General features: G+C 40.4%; 2 protein-coding genes across 9 annotated transcripts in view; one reads left to right on the plus strand and one right to left on the minus strand.

Annotated features, from left to right (window-relative positions):
- The window catches only part of Mrpl15 (mitochondrial ribosomal protein L15), a 29,625-nt gene extending 18,262 nt beyond the window's left edge, over positions 1–11,363 (minus strand). For both annotated transcript variants that reach the window (XM_006994179.4, XM_076563974.1), the window contains exon 1: positions 11,266–11,363. The gene's annotated coding sequence lies outside the window, so the exon portion shown is untranslated. The remainder of the gene's footprint in view (positions 1–11,265) is intronic.
- A 117-nt stretch (positions 11,364–11,480) lies between these two features.
- Positions 11,481–21,645, plus strand: part of LOC102927784 (lysophospholipase 1) — a 31,744-nt gene continuing 21,579 nt past the window's right edge. For 2 of the 7 annotated variants that reach the window (XM_076563979.1, XM_076563977.1), the window contains exons 1-2: positions 11,491–11,685; positions 12,190–12,221. Coding sequence is in view for 2 of the 7 variants with exons in the window: in XM_076563977.1 (XP_076420092.1) it covers positions 11,617–11,685; positions 12,190–12,221 (101 nt within the window). In the remaining 5 variants the exon portion in view is untranslated. Of the gene's footprint in view, positions 11,686–11,842; positions 11,953–12,189; positions 12,268–21,645 lie in introns of those variants that run through there. The other 5 variants (XM_076563976.1, XM_076563981.1, XM_076563982.1 and 2 more) reach the window with 5 other exon arrangements.

Here is a 21,645-nt window from a genome sequence, read left to right on the forward strand (position 1 = left end):
CCTTCTTCATGTATTAAAGGGCCCCTTAGATAGACTGTGTCTGCCTTAGGTCGTCTTCTTCAGCTAGACAAGCCTTACCCATCTTCCAGATATACTTTCTGCCATGTGAACTCTGTCTTATGTTGGAAGCTAGCAAGAAGAACGTTTCCCATCCCTGACTACCAGCCTCTGGCAAAGGGAAGTACAGAGCTTAACTCAGCTCTGACTCAGGTCCTAACTAAGAGCTTGCAAGTAGTAGAAACAACAACAGCAATCCCTAGGGCTGCCACCCACCCCAGTAAAGTAGAGGTTGATAAAGATGGAATATAATTTTCAAATGGGTCTAAGATGTCTATAACAGCCTTAGCTGTTCCAAGCCCTTTTTTAAAATGAAGAAACTCTTGATGCAAACACATCAAATAAATCAATAAACTCCAGATGCAACTGCATCAAACTTAAAGACTCCCAGGACTGGTGAGATGGCTCAGTGGTTAAGAGCACTGACTGTTCTGCCAGAAGACCTATGTTCAATTCCCAGCATCCACATGGCAGCTTATGACTCTGCAACTGCAGTTCCAGGAGATCTTCTGACTTCCTCAGACACTGCACATAAGTGGAACACAAACATACATGTATCATATACATAAAAAATAATAAAATAACATTAAAAAACTTAAAGACTCCCTTAGCTTCACCAAACCATGGTTCATTAATATCAACAGATTAACATAATTCTAGTAGAAATATTACTATATATTTACAACTAGCATGAATATTACTATACATATTTACAACTCTTCCAAACTTACATTCAAAAGCAAACTCTATATAGGACTATTTTGCAAACTTTAGCAAACATCTAAAAGAGATCTCTTAATGGAACTATTTACATTTTCTTCCAACAAGACAGAGGGTAGATGAATCATGAGCCACCATAATTTAAATTGCAGGTGAACTCAGAATTGCTTCATTATGAAGTTTGAAGTTCAGAGTCAGTTTTAATACCAGTCCCAAAGTTCAACTGACAGTTTGAAACCAGAGCCTAATTCATCAGTGGCACTAGAGCCTTTGTATACGGCCCCCTCACCCCTGGGATTCGGTGAGTGCTTACCAGGGGGCTGTTACACTTGGAGTGATGCTGCTCTCCCGAGCCACCTTCCCTGCCTGACCCTCCGAACATTTTGGAACCAGCAGAAGTGCACCCAGTGGCAGATGGTCACCAGCCAAGGAGTGGTCTCTTTACCCAAAGTCATTGCAGTTCCCCTGAATGCAACAATTCAACTAAGTTCAAACAAGAGGCTCTGAAGTTTCACTCTTAGTCATGGGGGCATTTTCAATTAGCTTTCCCTAGTAGAAAACTGCTCCAGGGCAAAAGCTGTTGGCTGGCTAGAGAAAAGTCCTTTCAAAATTACAGCTATCAAACAGAAACTGAGTGGTATTAGCTGCTAGCTCTGTTCAGGCATTTACAATCCCAGTCCTGAGGCCTGCGAACACTCTCAACTGCCTCTCACCCCAGAGGCTCAAGGTTCCTCCTGCTGCTATGAGCCATGGCTCTCCAGCAGCCCTGGCTCCTGGAAGAAACCCAGCCACAGCTGCTCCATTTACATTCACTTGCACTAGATTTCCCCAGGTGTCTGGCTGTTCAATTACAGGGAATATTTGAAAGCCTTGCACCTCTTCCCCTCTGCTAACTGCCTCCTGAATACTGGCTTGAAGAGGAGACACAGTGCTAACAGCAAGGGTTTGCCATGTTCTGGGAGGTTTTTATGCCAGGGCAATTATGGGTGGCTTTCCCATTCTGATAGATGACCCCCCAGGTGAGTTTAGTTCTACCCCTACTGAAGGAAGAGACCTAAAGAGCTTCCAGTTTTTGAGAAAGAGAAATTACTAAGTTTTTCAAGCCCTTTAGTTCCTCCCTTGTCCCATCCCAAGAGTTCTGTTCTTTACACTCAGCTTCATGGCCAAGAGGGAACTGACCCTGATTAAACGATGTTGTAAAAGTGTTCTCATCTAGCAGCAGTTCCAGCAGAGCAGAAAGTTTTGTTCAGCCCATGTCTGCCTCAGGAAAAATTCCCCCTTACCACTCAGGGGTTAGATCTAAGCTGTCCTGAATTAATGCCCACAGGCCAAAAGCTTCCACAGGACTCTTTTCTGGGCCATATTCCTTATAATATTTTTGCATTGACTCCAATTCTCCCCAGGAGTCTGCAATTCCTCTACAAACTCCAAGAACCTCAGCACTTATTGCAGTTCTACCTTAACTACCCTAGTTTTCAGACTTTCTACAAGCGAGTATACTATTTCTCTGCCCCATAGTGGCTTTTCTTTCTCAGACTGCTAAATCCACAGTGCTGCTTGTTCCTGGATGCTGTTTTATGTGCATCAGGTCTGGCACTAAGGAAATTCTACTCTTACCCTAAATTCCTTCCTACACAATATTCCTATATCTAAATTCTATATTTTTACCTAATTTAATAGATAGAAATTAAGAGAGAGATAAGAAGAAACCTAGACAGAGAGATACTTGCAGCAGCCTAGTCTTCTTATATACAGGTTTCGTTCCTGAAGAATAAAATACCACTGTCTAACCTTTTCATAATTCACAACTGGACATGTCCAACCGCTTCTGTGGTGTTATCCTACTCTCACTTACTATCCTCTGCACCCAAGTCCCTAGTTTTGGCACCATCTGTGGGGCCCCTGAACCTAAGTCCCTATTCAGGGCACCATCTGTGGGAAGCCAGCTCTCATCTTTAAAGGGTTCCTATGAGTAGAAGAGAGAAATAAGATAAAAAGATAATGGAAAGGAGACAGAGAGAAACACAGGAAACCTCTGTGGGTTTCCACAAGGAAAGCATTCCCAGAGGACTTTATCTCAACGATGCTGGTCTCTTGTTAATCTCTGCTAATTTCTCCCAGCATCAATTATCCCAGCAAAGCAAAGGTTTCACTTAGTGGTTCTGGTATCTTGTTAACCATAGCCAATTCTTCAGCCCCAGCTCTCAGGGGACAGAGGCAATCAGATCTCTGTGAGTTCAAGGCCAGTTTGGTTTACAGAGCAAGTTCCAGGACACCCAGAGCTACACAGAGAGACCCTGTCTCCAAACACACACACATACACACACACACACACACACACACACACACACACACACACACACACACACACACACACACAAAGTTCCCTCTCTTAATGCAGCTCTTCTAAACTGCCAGGCAACACCTTTCCATAAACCTGTTGTTTCTCTTTTCCTTTATAGTAAGTAGGAGGTTGAGAATAGTTAGGGTTTTGTAATTTATCTGTACTTCTAAAAAGCCATTTATTTATTTATTTATTTATTTATTTATTTATTCATTTACTTATTGTTTTTTGAGACAGGGTTTCTCTGTGTAGTTCTGCCTGTCCTGAAACTTGCTCTGTAGATCATGTTGGCCTCAAACTCAGAGATCCAAGTGCCTCTGACTCTCCAGTGCTGGGATTAAAGGCATATGCCACCACACCTGGTTTTCCTATTTATTTCTGACATATCTTTTAAACTTGGAATGTAGCTTGTGAAACTCATTAATTTTTTGTAAATTATTAATTTTATCATGTTTTTTTAAAAAGATGTTTTTATATTTCAGTTAAAGGAGGCTGGACATTCATGATTCTATTGCTTGGAACTCTCAACTTAGCATACAAACAAAAACAAAAAAAATTAGGATCAAATGTTCCTTATTGAAGGAAGCATAAAGCCAATTACCTTTAATTAAATTTTACCATTTCCCAAATGGTAAAGTAGTTGTATAAATACAACTATCACATTTATGAAGCCTAAAACCGACTAGAGTACAAAATGGCAGTTTTTCTCTCAACATTTTCTCCTTACTTGAACTAATATTGGAGGAGTGACAAGAAAAAAGTTGAAAACTAGAAAATTAACAAGAGAATACTCTAAAGCAAATAAAACAAAAATAAACTCAGTGCTTTGAAACTATATACACTGAAAACAAGCAATTTGGATGCTTAACCATAGGTTCTGAAGCCAAGAAAAAAGATATCCAAAAAATAGGATCCTAGGAACCAGCTCAGAATAACCAAAGGAACATCAAGAAAACCATGAGAAGTCTCAGCCCTAAGAATTCACCAGCATCCATGTGCAGCAGCAACACTAGACTGTTGAACACAAAGGGCCCATGCGGGTACCTGACATCAACTCATCTTACTTCTTCAGTAGTTTGAATGTAATTGGCCCCCATAATCTCATAGGAAATGGTACTATGAGGAGGTGTGGCTTTGTCGGAATGGGTATGGTCTTGTTGGAAGAAGTGTGTTACTAAGGGGGTGGGTTTTGAGATTTTCTATACTCAGTGTCAGCCCAGTGTCTCAGTTGACTTCCTGTTGCCTGCAAGATGTAGGACTCTCAGCTACTTCTCTATCATCATGTCTATCTGCACACTGCCATGTTCCCCATCATGATGATAATGGACTGAACCTATAAAAGGTTCAATTAAATGTTTTACTTTAACAGTTGCCATGATCATGGTGTGTCTTCACAGCAGCAGAAACCATAAATGAATCATCCATGGGGCCCATGTTTACACACCAAAAACTGATGATAGAAAACTTCAACTTTGAACTTTCACATGGAAAAGAAAACGAGATGGTTTATTCTAAAACCATGGTTTATTTATTCATCATGAAATATTTATTCAGGACCATGATCCAGGAACACAGATTGTGGTTAACCTAAATACTGTGTTCCAAAATGATAAGTCTCATGAACTTTTTATAGCAACAGAACAAAGTCACAAAGCAAGCTACTGTAAAAAATGCATTGATAGAGACATCAGATAGGGAAGTTACTGCAGAGAGGAAGTCCCTACTAAAGGCCCCAGATGTTATCTGACAACATTCTTAGCCTGTGGGAACCTAAGGGGTTTGCTTGTATATTCCCAAAAACATTCCCTGACACTCACAAACATGTTTAAGCAAAGAGGTGGGCAATAAATGACTACTAAGGAGACTAAAGATACTCCAAGATAATCTGTCTCCAAACTGGTAACATTCTAGCTCTCTATAGCCATTAAAGTTTTAATCAGCAGAGAACATTTGATGATAAGCAACAGCTTGTTTGGATAAATTGTCATAGATGATTAAAATACTCTCCTATAGAACAACCAGAGCTAGAAACTAAATACCAAAGTGGGGCAGCATCATAAGCAATGGTTGACACAATAATGATGAACTCATTGGCATCACATCTATCTTTTCATCTCTACACCTGCTAAGCAACCGTGGATTAGTTCTAACCAGTGACAACATAGAGACGAGAATAGCTTCTTTTCATCAGACCCATCACTGAAACATTTCTGGTTGATGATTATATCAACAGCAATTGATATATTTCCTGTATGCTTGTTACCAACAATTACCTTATGCTGACCATGGCTGTTTTAATTGGGATTCTCTAAAGAAACAGAATGGATAGATGCTGTGTGTATAGGAGGTGGGTAGTGACTTACATGCTGTGGAATAATCCCTTTATACACTGTGAAGATTTGTCACTGTCATTGGTTTAAAGAAGAAGCTGATTGGCCAATAGCTGGGCAGGATAAGGTTAGGAAGGAAAACCAGACTAAGGACACTGGGAAGAAGGATGAAGTCAGAGGGTTACCAGCCAGGTGCAGAGGGAGCAGATGGACATGCCATGCTAATAAAGGTACTGCCACATGGAAGAGAGTAGACAAGAAATATGGGTTAATTTAAAATGCAAGAGCTAGTTAGTAATAAACTGAGCTACTGGCCGAGCATTTGTAATTAATATTAAGTCTGTGCATTTATTTTGGAGCTACGGTCACAACAAAAACTTCACCTACACTTACAGGCTATGGCTTGGGTAGTCCAACACTGGCTGTCTCGTGATGGAAAAGCCAAACTCCAGCAGTTGTTTCATCCACTGGATGTCTCAGCAGTCTGAATCTGGCACTGTAGTCTTGGAATTTTACTTAGAATTTTACTGTGTTCTTCAGTTTATGTTGGAATTCCAAAGAAGTAGGATCTAATGCCAGTGAAGGAATGCTCAGCAGCAGTGTAGATGAACTTGCCAGCAAGAATGAAGACAAGCAGGCAAAAAGCAAAAGCTTCCTTCTTCCATGTCTTGTTTTTTGTTTTTTTTGTTTTGTTTTGTTTTGTTTTTTAAGATACAGTAACTCACTGTATGGCTATGATGGCTTGAATCTCACTATGTAGACCAGGCTGGCCTCAAAGTCACAGAGGTTCACCTGCCTCTGCTTCTGGAGTACTGCGATTACAGGCATGTGCCCCCACACCCTGCTCATTTACCACCAGAAGATGTTGCCCAGATTTAGAGTGAGTCTTCCCATATCAAATTATCCAGTCAAGAAAATCTATCATAGCCATATACAGCCACTTGCATTTTAAATTATTCCAGATGTAGTCAAGTTGACAACTAAGATTAGCCATCACAATGACTAACCATTATCATGCCTTGATGCCAGTCTGCATTTGTTCTTGTACAGATTCAAGGAATCATTCATACACATGTCCTGTGAGTCTTGGAACCAACTGAATCCTCTCCATTGATAGCAATATCAAGAACATCCACTACATGATCCAGATGTTCCTTGATAGCTGGCATGTCCATAATGGTTTCTGTTTTCTTTGTAATGCCTCCTGAATCATTTCCAAACACAAAAACAACAGGGTATGGTTCTAAGTTCAGAGATAAGACCTTTAAGCCTGAAGGAAAAAAACTCTACCATTTCTTCTGCTTGAACAACCTCAGTCCTTTGAATCTGGCAACATTACACCAATACTTTACACACACTTAGTATATCTGAGGTCAACAATGGTTTCAACTCCAAGAATATATTCTCTAAGACCACAAGACACCTCAACAGTGCCTGTGTTCTGAGGATGAGTGTTGCAGGCATGGAGGCACTTTGCAGCAATGAAGGAAGATCTCAACATAGTTTTTGAAACACCTTAGACTGTCAAGGTAAGACACAGGAAGTTGCTGCCATGAAAACAGTATAGACAACATTTTTATAGTTGTTTCTTGAGTGGCCACTCTGAAGCTGCTGTCTCTAGATCCTCTATTTCTTCTTCAAGAACTCTGAATATCTTTGCATAGTTATTTTACCATCTTTGTAACTTTTATAATTATAAAATTTAAAAGTCATATTACTGAAATTTTAAATAAAATTGTTATTAAAATAAAATGTGTAAGTATTTTAGTGGAGACTACATGGTAGATTAAGTCTGAGAAAATTGGTAATTGTATAATATTGGATCTTCCTATTAACTTGTCTCTTCTTCACCTGGGAAACTTGATACTTTTCTTGATTTAGGTCTAATATATTAAAGTTTTGCTTATGGAAAGTAAAATTAACTCTGCAGATGTCACTTTTAGAAAATTCTAGAGTCTCCATCAAAAAAACCCATTAGAATAATGTAACAAATGCAGTAAATCTGCAAAATATAAGGCTAACAGACAAAAATTAGTTGTATTGCTATACACTGGCAACAAACTATCAGAAAAAGAAATTAAGAAAACAATCCTTGCTGGGTAGTGGTGGTACACGCCATTAATCCCAGCAGTTGGGAGGCAGAGCCAGGTGGATCTCTGTGAGTTCAATAACAGTCTGGGTTACAGAGCAAGATCCAGGTCAGGCACCAAAGCTACAGAGTGGAACACTATCCCCAAAAAAAAAAAAGAAGAAGAAGAAGAGGAGGAGGAGGAGGAGGAGGAGGAGGAGGAGGAGGAGGAGGAGGAGGAGGAGGAGGAGGAGGAAGAAGAAGAAGAAGAAGAAGAAGAAGAAGAAGAAGAAGAAGAAGAAGAAGAAGAAGAAGAAGGGAAAAGAAAAAACAAAAAGAAAACAATCCTATTTACAATAGCATGGAAAAAAATACAGGGACAACAGGATGGCTCTGTGGGAAACCACTGTAGAAATCAGTATGGCGGTTTCTCAGAAGATTGGGAATTGATATCCCTCAAGACCCAGTTACACAACTCTTGGGCATATACCCAAGGAATGCTCAATCATACCACAAAGATACATGCTCAACAATGTTCATAACAGCATCATTTGTAATAGCCAGAACCTGGAAACAACCTAGATGCCAGTCAACTGAAGAATGGATTAAGAAAATGTGGTACATATACACAATGGAGTACTACTCAGCAGAGAAAAACAATAACATCATGAAATTTGTAGCCAAATGCACAGAACTAGAATATATTATCCTGAGTGAGGTAACCCAGACTCAGAAAGACAAACATGGTATGTACTCACTCATAAGCAGATACTAGATACACCAAGGACAATCAGACTGCAAACCACAGATCCAGGGAGGCTACCTAGCAGGGAGAACCCTAGGATGAGTGTGGCTTATAATAAGTTTTGGTTTTGCCCCATCACTGGGCAAGCTTTAGTAAAACATTTCACTACTAGGATAAGAATTTGTACCATATCAAGCTGATGAAAGGATATGCTGGCTGTACTTTCAGGAGGGGAGGCTAAAATCTTTTAGATTATGGATTAGCCTATAGAAAAATGTCTGCCGTAAATCAAATAGTGAAGGGGAAAATGAATAGGAATCTCACTTACACAACTTAAGTAAAACATAGCTCTCTGAACAGATGAAGATAGGTTTCTTCTGTATCCCAGAATCTAATCAATATTTATATGTATAATTCAGCTATTATTTGGCCTAAAAGGGCTTATTGGGAAATGTTATCATTTTTACTATTTTCTACAGAGAAAATATTTTCCAGTTTCAAATAACTCTGGACCTTGGAATTATAACCTGTTTTTATGTTAAAAAAATCATTTAAGTGGAAAATGCTAAAGGACCACTGAACTTGATGCTGTATTTACATATCTGTATCTGTATAAAATAATGATTATAAATGTTTGTTTAAAAAGGTGAAGTGCAAATGTGAATTTAACAAGAAGTTGTAGATTTTCAACACTGTACACAACTCCTTTGTTACAAATAATTATTTATGCTTCTAAAAAAATATCCTATTTGCAATAGCATGGAAAAAAATACAGGGACAGCAGGATGGCTCCGTGGGAAAGGCTCTTGCTGCCAAGCCTAACACACTGAGTTCAATGCAAGAAACCCATACAGCAAAAGAAAAAAAAATCAACTCCCATAAGTTGTCTTCTGACATTCACATGTGTGCCATGGCACAAGCATGCATACATACAATAAGCCAATAAATAAACATATGTCAAGAAACTAAAAATAAAATACAAGTAACTCTAGCCTGAGATTAAATATCTGTATGGTGATAACATTAATGAAAGTAGACACAAATTAATAATTAGAAAGATATCCTATGTTCATGGGCTGAAAAATTAATATTGTTAAAGTGCTCATACTATGTGAAAAGACCTACAGGATCAATACACTTCCTATCAAAATTCCAAAGCAATTGTTTATAGAAGGGGAGATAAATACATAGACTAAAAGTAAACCAATGCATGTAAAGTCAACTAACTTGACAAGAGCACCAAGAAGATACTTAAAATTACCAAGAAGGTAAATTTTATGTAGCATTCTAAGTAAAATAAAAACAAAACCCACAGCAATAATAGAAAGGGTAGGAGGAGACTTTTGAGGGGTGATTGTTGTGGAATATTAGTTTAACTATGTAAACATGTATTGCATTTGTTTATGTTGTGTAATATTTGTTTCAAGATTGGTTGCATTTGTTGTTTACCTTGCCTGCCTAAGGCATCTGACTGATCTAATAAAAATCTAAACGGCCAATAGCTAGGCAGGAGCTATAGGTGGGACTTTTGGATAGAGAGAGTCAGTAGGAGGAGGAATCTAGGCTCAAGAGAGACAGAGGGACAGAGGGAGACACCAGGGAGTTTCCAGTTGCTAGCTAACCAGCCACAGAGGAAGCAGAAAGCAGGACATGCAGATTGGAAGAAAGGTAAAAAAGCAAAACAGATGAATAGAAACAGGTTAAATTAAGTTATAAGAGTTGTGGGACAAGCATAAGCTAAAAGCTGAGCTTTCATAATTAATAAGAAATCTCCCTGTAATTATTTGGGAGCTGGTTGGCAGCCCAAAGATAAATCCAGCCACTGGTGATGATGATGCTTATGGTCTTGATAATCATGGTTTCACAGGCAGGTATGTACTGCATAGCATTTTGTCAGTCATATTCAATAATGTTGCTTATATTTTTAAATCTCTATTGTGACAGTTTCATATTGTTACATAACTAACTGGCTATTGCGTATATCTAGAAATATACTTTTCTGCACATGTACTGACCTAGTATGACTATATGGCTAATTTTCTTATTGGTGGCTTTGTTTTATTTTGTACAATCATATCATCTGAATAATTTTTAACTGCTTTTTTTCCTTTAAAGAAATTTTATATTTACTTTATTACCTTACTTGGGGAAGAAAGAAATCATTCAGAACAACAGAAACAAGCTTGTTGGAGAATGTAAAACCCCAGAAACATTGCAGAAACTTTGAGGTAGGAAGAACAGACACCCCGACTTGAGGTGTCCTCATTCTCTCTAGTGGAATAATGGTAGACCTTGAATTCTACATATCTTATCATAGAGAAACTCACATAACAGTGATTTGGACATTATGCTCATACCGTCACAAAGAAAAGACCCAACAGATTGACTCAAGTATACAGTGGCATCGCAGGGTCTGGCAGCGAGCGCCTTTAGTCCTAGCACTCCGGAGGCAGAGGCAGGTGGATCTCCAGGAGTTCGAGGCCAGTCTACAAAGTGAGTTCCGGGACCGCCAGGGCTACACAGGGAAACTTTGTCTCGAAAAACCAAAAATATATTGTGAACTAAGTCTTGTGAGTTACATTGCCTATCATTTGGAGAAATTATCAATTGAACAATTTTTGAGACTACAAAATTTTCACCATTAAAATCCAGGACAAGAATGATTTAAAACAGTTCCAGGTAAGACCCTCAAATCCCTCAGGACTGAGTCTGTCCTGTGTAATTTAATTAAGTGAACTGTATTTACGTGTTTGCCTCACCAATCCCTTCCCAGTCTTGAAGAATGTTCCCTAAAACCTGTATTTGGTGTCCTCACTGAATTGTAGACTTCTGAAGGTCATGGCATTTTGGCCTTAGATCTTTGTCTTTGACCCTTCTCAACTCAAATAAATCATGTTTGCACTAAATATGCAACCCGTGCAAAAAGGTGGCCTTATAGTCTCGTGCTTAAACCGATTAATAAATCTCAATAAATCCCTGCCCATTAGTTAATAACGCTGACCTGTTTGGGGAAGTGGATTCGGGAGTCAAGCCCGCAGGGACCACAGCAAGTGCTCGCCCGCCCGACCTGGTTTCTGTCCTGGTCACCTGCTGCTCGGCCAGCCTGGCCAGCCAGGAGGGGCAACCCGAGGTCAGCCCCGGCGCGCTCTGCTCCCGCTGGGCGCGGGAAGCCGCATTGTGACGTGCACGCGCGGCCGAGGCGGGGCCGAGCGCGCGGAGCAGGGGCGGGCGGCGCGTGCGCGCCCGAGCGCGCGCCCGGAGGGGCGGGCTGGGACTCCGGGCTCACACGCCCTTCTACGGCCGGGCGCCTGCGCTCCCTTCCGCTTCCGACGCGCTGTCCGCCAGCCGGTGGATGTGCGGCAACAACATGTCGGCCCCGCTGCCCGCCGTCGTGCCCGCCGCCCGGAAGGCCACCGCTGCGGTGAGTGGTGGCGGCCGGGGCCCAGCGAGCGCAGCGGCACGCAGGCCACCGCGCGTGGGTGCGTCCGCGCCGGCTCGCGGGCTCCGCGGGGGTCGGGGCCGGGGATCGGAGCTGGCGGGCACCGCCCGCCCGCCCCGCACTCTGACCCCAGAGAAGTGCGTTCCGAGGGCTGGAGCTGGAACAGCCGACCTGCGTGTGTAACTGTGCCGCAGGAGCTCAGATTAACTTTCGCTCCCGGAAACTTTTGTGACGAAAAAATTCGACTGTGTATGTGAGGCTTTCGTGACTTGACTTTAGAGAGACGACTATCTTGATCCGACTGTGATTTGCCTCTAAGTGCTAAAACGCCGCATTATTTTTAGGAATGAAAAGGAAGGCGTATAGAAATTAATTAGCTTGAGGAATAGTATTCCGTTGGAAGTTTTTAGGACCTTCATTCGCGTTTGTAACTTAGCCAAAGCTACGGTGTTCAGTGTGGGCTTATTTTTTCTTATTCTCTTTTAGGTTATTTTCCTTCATGGATTGGGAGATACTGGGTAGGTACCAATATTAGTAACAGTAATGAGATGGGGTCATGCTGCTGTTTACTGGTCAAAGGTTGCATGCTGAAGAAGGCTGAGACTGTAGAAACAAGTATTGCTGCTCGCATTTCTCATAGCCCAGTGATGAGACTGGCTTTTCTGCTTACAACCCCCCTCCCCCGCCCCCAGATTTACCCCCTTACCTTGAATTTCTCCTCTTTGATCTCGTCTCTAGAACATGTTAAAATTGTTAACTGCTCTTTGGGTGGGTATTAGATACCAGAGGAGTGGAACGTTTGCCGAAGCAGTGTGCAATTGAGAGCTTTCCAGGGGAATTAAGGTTTCAGAGCACGTTGAGAAGGAGAAATAGCAATAACATGAAGCATATGGCATCCCAGATCCATATAAGTGGATGATCCCTTAAAGAAGAAAATCAAGAAAGAATAGGCAGAGGTGACAACTCAAAGATTAATTTGGAGGCTTATCAAACAAATTTTGTTTTATTTTTGTGGTTCTGGAGACCAAACCCGAGGCCTTATATGTGCTGGGCAGACACTTTATCTCAGTCCCTTATCAGTCTATGCTGTACTCACTTTAGGTTATGATTTTTTGTTATTCATTCTTTTTTTTCTGCTGAGAGGTTTTCTTGTGTTTAATTCAGTGAAAATCTGATTGAAACTTGGGTTACATAGGGCTGTTGTTAAAAATTGAAATTGAAACTAGGGAGATGGCTCAGTAGTTAAGATCACAGGCTGCTCTTCCAAAGGACATGGGTTCAATTTTGAACACCCGCATGGTGACTTACAACCACCTGTAACTCCAGTTCCAGGAAGTCTTATCACTCTTCTGGCCTCCACAGGAGCTGCACACTTGTGGTGCACAGACATACATGTAGGCAGAACACCTATACACATAAAAAATTAAAAGATTAAATTTTTAAAAATTGGTTAAAAAAGATAAATTTTTATAAAGTAGCCAAAATATTATTAAATGTTCTTTCCAAGGAGTTATTAGGCCTGCTGTTCCCAATACTGAAGAGGTTGAGACAGGCAGTTTGCTCAAACCCTGGAATTTGAGACCAACCTGGACAACATAGACCTCGCCTCTGAATGAATGGGGCATTGAGCTAGTCTAGAGTCCCTTTAAGGTACTAACAGTGTCCACCCTCTTAACTTTGGAAATTAGATGTATTAGCTAGATTCTTGTTTTGTTTTTTGAGACAGGGTTTTTCTGTGTAGTCCTGGCTGCCCTGGAACTCACTCTGTAGACCAGGCTGGCCTTGAACTCAGAGATCCACCTGCCCCTGTCTCCGAAAGATATATATGTGCTACCACCTCCTGACAAGGGCTAGATTTTTTAAAATTACATTGTGTGTGGGTGGGTGGGTCCATCAGGACATTTTGGAGGAGTCAGTTTTCTTTCCACCAGGTGGGTTACTGGGATTGAGTTCAAGTTGCCCATGATGGTGGGAAGTGCCGTGGCCACTCAGCCATCTCCAGCCCAGTTGCTGTCATTTTTCTCTGATTCCAAGGGCGGCCCAGAATTAGCAGCTGTCTTCCAGGCCCACTTCTGTCTGATAAGCCTTCAAATTAACCTAGCTGTCACCTGGTAGTCGACTGGTTTTCCCTTTGAAGGGATAATTTTCTTTCCCTTTCTCTCACCCTCTCCTCTACATGCACAGCTGGTTTTCTTTGTTGTTGTTGAGGTAGTCTCTGTGTGCTGGCTGAGGTCAGTGTAGACCAGGCTTGCTCCAAGCTTGTCATCCTCTTTCCCTGCCTCTCCAAAGTTTCCTTTACAGATGTTTGCCATCATGACACACAGCCTAGGGGAGCAACAGTTCTGTGTGTGGGTGCACATGTGTACATACATGGGGAGGATGGAGGACAGCCTTGAATGTTGTCCACTGTTGACCTTTACATTTTTGTTTGTTTGTTTTTAGAGATAGGGTTCAGCATTGGCCTGGTTTTTTGGTTTTGCTTTTGTTTTTAAAGATGTATTGATTTATTATGTGTATAAGTGCTTTGCCTGCCTGTGTGTAGGCAGTGTGTGTGTGTGTGTGTGTGTGTGTGTGTGTGTGTGTGTGTTTCTGGTGCTATCGGATGCCAGAAAAGGGCATCAGGTGCCCTGTAACCAGAGTTGTGGTGCTGAAAACCTAACCCAAGTCCTCTGCAAGAGAAGAGCATCAAGTGCTCTAACCACTGAGCTGTATCTCTAGCTCCTGCTTTTTTGTTTCCTTTAAGCATGGTTTCTGGGGACTGAACTGAAGTCCTCAGGCTTACAAGGAAGACAAGCATTTTTACTAACTAAACTGTCTTCCCAGTCCCATCCCTAGTTTATTGGTGGAAGTATTAAGGCAACTCCATGTAGTTGAAAGGGGGGTTTATTTGAGGGTTCTACTTACAACAAGTAAAGGGATAGGTTACAGGGCCCGGGAGAGGTGAAGTAGTCCAGTGGTGCTCTCTGGAGAACTCTGCTCGGTCTACCATCCCACATCCAAGATTACCAGGAACCAAGAGAGCAGACACATCCAGATCCCAGGTCCTAAGGGCTCCTGTCTCAACCCCGCCTCAGGGGCAGGCCATAGGTAGGCATGTCAGTTACTGGAAGCCTCAATGGGGGTAGTAGTTCCAGGTCAAAGCTGGAACAGCTACCCATTACACTAGTTCTTAAAAATGATTTATTTTTCATGTTCTTCTATTTGTACTATGTCTAATATGAGGTTAATGAAAATGTTGTAGGACTCTATCAATCCATTTGATAAAAATGACAGATTTGTGGACCAGGCTTGGTGGTACAAGCCTTTAACCCCAGCATTTGGGAGACAAAGGCAGAGAGGGGCCTCTCTGTGATTTTGAGGTCAGTCCTGGTCTCGGAAGTGAAACTGCTTTACACACACACACACACACACACACACACACACACACACACACACTTGCTCTACTAAATGGATTTTTATGTTTTTGAGACAGGGCCTGTCTGTGTGGCCCTTTGCTGTCCTGAAACTCCCTGTGTAGCCTGACGTGGGCTTGGCTTCACACTCGAGATGTGTCTCAGAGAGTGCTAGTTAAAGGCTTGCTTCACCTTGCCTGACAACTGAAAGGAGTTTAAATGGCAGAACTTCTGGGGAGCTGTTTTTTGTTTGTTTGTTTGTTTTGTTTTGTTCATTTATTTTGTTCACAGCTTAGTCTTGTGGACCAGGTGAGTCAAAACAAGAACAGACTTTAGTGTAAGCATGTCCTCTACAGATCCAGTGTGGCCAGATTCCTTGAACTAAGAGAGTGAAAATATGAAGGAAAAAAAAATCAGTTTAGAAATACCAGAAGCTTCTGTGATATGAAAGGAGTTATTTGTTTCATGTTACAGTTGTTTATGTAAAAATTAAAAATATTCAGTTATGAAAATACCAAATGAACTATCACTAAAGGCCTGGTAACATGATTAATTCCATGAATATACAGTGAAACTCAAAACCAGCCAGCCTAAAAAGCAGCAATTTAGTGTTTAAAACTCTTTAACAGAAGTCCTCTGACATGCTTATATGTGTAACATGTAATAAAATGAATGTTGAGGAAATCATGTTCTGTATTGCATACCATCAGTTTTCTTTCTAAAGTAAAAATAGTTTTTGTAATTTGAAAATGTTACAGCTGTATGGCAAAACAAAATTAATATGTTTTAAAAGGGAATGAAATGCATTGAAATTCTACAACCCAGATATACCCTATTTATTTTCATAGCATTTAAAAACTTTTATTTTGAAATATTTCCAAACTTACAGATGTTTCAAGAATAACAGATCCCTGAGTCCCCTTTATCTAGATTTACTAATCTCTTCCTCTGCTGACATACATATGCTTGCTGTACCGGTGAGGGTAAGTTGCAGATGCAATAGTTGTGTGTCCTATATGCCACGTAACTCCTATAAGCTATATATAAACTGAATGCTTTTTTTGTATAAGGACATCTTATGTAACCATGGAACAGTTATCAAAATTCAGGGCATTTGATATTATCTAATGTAGCACATGTGCAAGTTTTGCGGGGTCACCTCAGTAACGTAATCCAATTCATTGTCACATGTAAATGGATTCCTGTCCTGACCACTTGGTCCCAAATAAACATACAGAGGCTTATATGAATTATAAGTGCTCAGCCAATGGCTCAGGCTTATTGCTAACTAGCTCTTACATTTTAAATTAACCCATATTCCTTAATTACACTCTCCCACATGGTGGTACCTATATTAGCGTGACATATTCATATCCTGCTCCCTCTGCATCTGGCTGGTGACTCCTGACTGCGCCCTTCTTCCCATCATTCTTAGTTTGTTCACCCTGCCTATACTTCCTGCCTGACTACAGGCCAATCAGCATTTTATTAAACCAGTTCAATTGACAAATCTTTACAGTGTACAAGAGGATTATTCCACAGCATTTCCCCCCTTTTGTCTAATTAAAAAGGACAGTCTTAACTTTAACAAAGTAATATTATATACAACAAAAACAATTATCAAATAGGAATTATAGTTACAATATCCAGTCTGTTTGTATTTGACAAAATCAGAAAACATTTAAATTTCTATCCTATCTTGGTGAGTCCAAAGTTTTTTGTTTTTTTAAAAATATTTATTATGCATAAAGTGTTCTGCCTGCATATATCCCTGCAGGCCAGAAAAGGGCACCAGATTTCATTACAGATGGTTATAAACCATCATGTGCTTGCTGGGAATTGAACTCAGGACCTCTGGAAGTACAGCCAGTGCTCTTAACCTCTGAGCCATCTCTCCAGCCCCAAGTCCAAAGTTTTATATCTAATTTACCCTTTTATTATAACTAAGGCAAATTATAACTATTACTATCTAGTCTTCAACTCTGTGAAAGAATCCAGAAAGATGAAATGTTACCTAATAACAGGGACATCTCAAAGAAAAAAAATTAAAAAGTTAGCTGGGCGCCGGGCGGTGGTGGCGCATGCCTTTAATCCCAGCACTTGGGAGGCAGAGGCAGGCGGATCTCTGTGAGTTCGAGGCCAGCCTGGGCTACCAAGTGAGTTCCAGGAAAGGCGCAAAGCTACACAGAGAAACCCTGTCTCAAAAAACCAAAAAAAGAAAAAAAAAAAAAAGTTAGGTGGGCATAGTAGCACAATCCTTTAATCCCAGAACTAGGAAGGTAGAGGCAGTTCCAGGATAGCCAGGGCTACACAAAGAAACCCTGTCTCAAACAAACAAAAGAGTTGCAGCCATATCACCTCATTAGTCCTTTATACTTCAGCGTGTATTTTACAAAATTTATTATGTTTTTATTTATGGAGGGGTTATATTTGTGAAAACCAAAGGACAACTTTGCTTTGGAGACTTGGTTCTTTCTCTTCACTATGTGGTTCCTAGGGCATATCTCAGGTCATCAGGCTTACTTGCCACCTAGCCAGATGGCAAGTGCTTTCTTTATCCTCTGTGCTATCTTGCTGGCCTCAGTGTGTATTTTTAAGGACAAGGACATTCCCACATGCTAACAGTATAACCATCAATTCTGTCTAATGTTACCATCTAATCTCCCAACACCATATTTCCTTTAGTTGACCAGTCCAAGATTACAAGTTACATATATTTCTCTCCTTCAATCTTTATCTGGATTAGTCTTTTCTTGTCTTTTATGATATGTTTAAGAATTGTGCCTCAGTTTGGATGGTGGTTGCTTGTTTTTGCCAAAGTCTGGCAAGGCTGGTCTCAGTGCATTTATCAGAAGACTATTACTATTTGTCTCAGGTACACATGATTTCAATTCTTGTTCCAGTGTTGGTGATACTATATTTTGTCAGTTGGTTAAGATGGTACCTAGTAATTATGAATAATAATTTAATATAACATTTTAATGCTGAATACTTACATATTCAGTATTTTAAATATTTAAGAATATTTTGTAAGAAGGAACTTGGCATTCCTGAAGGTAATCTTTTCCTCATCATATTTTTTTTAAAGTAATTTATTTATCTTTATTTTATTTGTATTGGTGTTTTTGCCTGCATGTATGTCTATGTGAGGATGTCAGATCTTGGAGTTACAGACAGTTGTGAACTGCCTTGTGGGTGCTGGGAATTGAACCTGCGTCCCCTGGAGGAGCAGTCAGTGCTCTTAACCTCTGAGCCATCTCTCCAGCCCCCTCCTCACCATATTTTTTACTAATGGTTTTAGCACTAACCAAATAAATCCCTAAGGTTATTCACACCACTTTCCTCTGGCCTCTTGGTTTCTCACTTTTGCTTCTCTTGGTATATTTACATAGTAGTGTCTGACTTCCGAGTCATTTCGCAGGTATGGCTTTATATCCACTCTCAAGAAACCAACCTATGTTAAGTCATTTTTGCCTTTGGCCAGTTAGGTAGAAAGACTGATGAGAATTAAGATAGTATGAGGGAAATTCCTTGCAAAGATCCAGGCAGAATCATTGTTGCTATTACAGAATAGGGAACATAATGGAAAGTGTACTTTACTTTGCAGCCTCTTCTAAAAGATATGCAGATAGTAGTGAATGTATAGATTTCCCCTAGACTCTCAAATGTTAGCTGATTGTGATGATATATGCTATAGCCCTTCTAGCACACACAGGCTGAAGCAAGAGGTTTAGAAGCTCCACACCAGCCTAGACCTATACATAGCTGAAACCAGCATGAACTACATAGCAAGACTCTTTATTTTTTTTTTAATTTTTAGATTAATTTATTTTTATTTTATGTGTATGAGTATTTTGCCTGCATATTATGTGTGTGTACCATGTACATGCCTATTGGATACCTTGGAACTGGGATTACAGGTAGCTGTGAGCCATCATATTGGTGCTGGGAATCTAACCCTGGTCTTCTGCAAGAGCACAAATGTGGTGATGTTTTGTACTCGTAACCACTGAGCCATCTCTTCAGCCTGGCAAGACCATTTCAAACAAAAACAAATCCCAAACCAGACAAACCTCACGAACTTGCATTATATAAGTTTATTATTAGGCTTTGTTCTCTGTGTTTCTCTCCCTCTTACATTTATTCATTTGTGGGGGTGTGCACATGTGCATGGAGGTCATAGAACATTGATTTGTTCTTAAAGCTTTGTGTTAAGTTTTTTTTTTTTTTAGTCTTTCAAGACAGGGTTTCAGTTGATTGGCTTGATCAGTTTGGGAGGCAACTAGGCAGTGGGACCAAGTCCTGTGCTCATTGCATGAGTTGGCTGTTTGAAACCTGGAGCTTATGCAGGGACACTTGGCTCAGGCTGGGAGGAAGGGACTGGACCTGCCTGGACTGAGTCTACCAGGTTGATCACAGTCCTGGGTTGGGGGGGAGGATTTGCCCTGGAGGAGGTCGGAATGGGGGGTGGGCTGGGGGTGAGGGGAGGGCGTGGGAGGGGGGAGAATAGGGAAAACTGTGACTGATATGTAGAACTGAATGGTATTGTAAAATAAAATAAATAAAATTAAAAAAAAAAAAAAAACTCCCATGGTATCTTCACAATGGTGGTGCTGTTTTACATTTCTTTTGTGTAGAGGAAGGGAGTATACATGTGTGCAAGGAGACCAGAGGGCAACCTCTTGCATCATTCCTTAGAAGCTATCCAACTTTACTTCAGACAGGGTTTCTTACTGGCCTGGTGCTTACTAAGTAGTCTGGATGAGCTAGTCAGGGAGTCCCAGGACCCCACCTCTCTTTACTGCCCCCCCCACTTCGTTTTGTTTAAATGTGTGTGCTGGGTGGTTAACTCAGGTCCTCATGCTTAGAAGGCAAGCACTTGACTGCCAGAACTGTCTCCCCAGACCCAGTTTTACATTTTCATCCATACTTGTTATTATCTACTACTCTTCCCCCTCTCCATGCGCCTCCTCTTCCTCCTCCTTTTTGAGACAGGTCTTGTATAGCCCAGGCTGGCTTCCTGCTGGCTATACTGCGGATGACCTTGAAAGTTTGGTCTTCCCGAGTATGTGTGGCATTGCATGTTACTACCACATCCAAGTTTTATTCTGTTCTGGGGCTCAAACAAATGCTGTGTAAGCATTCTTAACAACTGGGCTTCTGATTTTATTCTAGCCATTCAGTGGTTTCTAATTGTGGATTTTAATTTGCATTCCTTAATGGTTGATGGTGTCCAGGAATTTTCATGTGGTTTGTTGCCAACTATGTATTTTCTCTGGAGAAATTTTTAAAATCTACTACAAAAAGACAAAACAATTTAAGAAACAGGCAAATGATTTGAATAGTTATTTCTCCAGAGAAAATACATAGTGAATGTTGCAAGCTGCAATAATGACCTGCTTCGCAAAGTATGTCCACTGGTGCCACAGTGGCATGACTGTTCTGGGGGTAACCAACCACTTTCTGCTTGTATTTAAGACCTGTTACACAAGATGAAACCCACACCTAGTAGTAGTTGGGCAAGGGGGTTGATTATGATTAAAACACATTGTATGGGGGAGGGGAGAAAAACATATTGTATGAATGAACACATTCTCAATAAATCAGTAAAATATTTTTGGAAAGCTGGAATCCATTGTATTTAGAAAAACAAAGTACAAGAGCCTGAGAATATAGAAACTGCACTTCAAGGTCCTTTTGTTTTTCTCTCTAGCTCTTGAGTCTGGGGTAAAAAAGGTTGCTGAAGAATTGTCTTTCAATTACTTAATGATAGAGTAATTAATTGCAGATAATAATAATAATAAAATAAAAAATATATATACTGGAATTTACCAGGATTGAAAAATCATTGTGCTTTAAGTTTAAGCAAAAAGACAACCAACAGAATGGGAAACAAATTTTATAAATCACATTATCTGGCAAAAGTCCAGTATCCAAAACACATAAAAGACTATTTTAAAATCTACTACAAAAAGACAAAACAATTTAAGAAACAGGCAAATGATTTGAATAGTTATTTCTTTTTTTCTGCTTTACACACTTACTTCTTATGGTTAGAGCTCTGATTCAATTTCTAAGTATACCATTAGTGTATTCTCTATTTTGGGATTTGTTCTAATGACCTCAGGGATAACTAAATAAGCCATAAACACCATGGCATGATTTCAGTTAATTAGAGCTCTGGGAATGGATAGTCACCAAAAACCATGTTTATAAAACAATTGTCCACCAATTATTAAGAGTCCGAATGGAACACAGGTTCAATTATCTTCCTCAAAGTATTACTGCAAGCCTGGCCTGGTAACATACACATGCAGTGAATACTTGGATGGCTAAGGCAGGAGGACTGTTCAGCTTGAAGTCAACTAAGCTACACAGGGAATTAAAAGCCATCCTAGAAGAGATAGCAAGACAGTCTCTTAAGGAGAAAAATAGCCACATATAACAAAGCTTGATTTAATATGACTAACTAGAATGCTTGATGGCCTCACCTCCTTCTCTTTATTGAGAAGCAGTGACTTAAAAGTATGGCAAATGGGAAAACAGAACT

This window comes from Peromyscus maniculatus, chromosome 2 (assembly GCF_049852395.1).
Source record: "Peromyscus maniculatus bairdii isolate BWxNUB_F1_BW_parent chromosome 2, HU_Pman_BW_mat_3.1, whole genome shotgun sequence".
In the NCBI taxonomy this organism is placed as follows: Eukaryota; Metazoa; Chordata; class Mammalia; order Rodentia; family Cricetidae; genus Peromyscus; species Peromyscus maniculatus.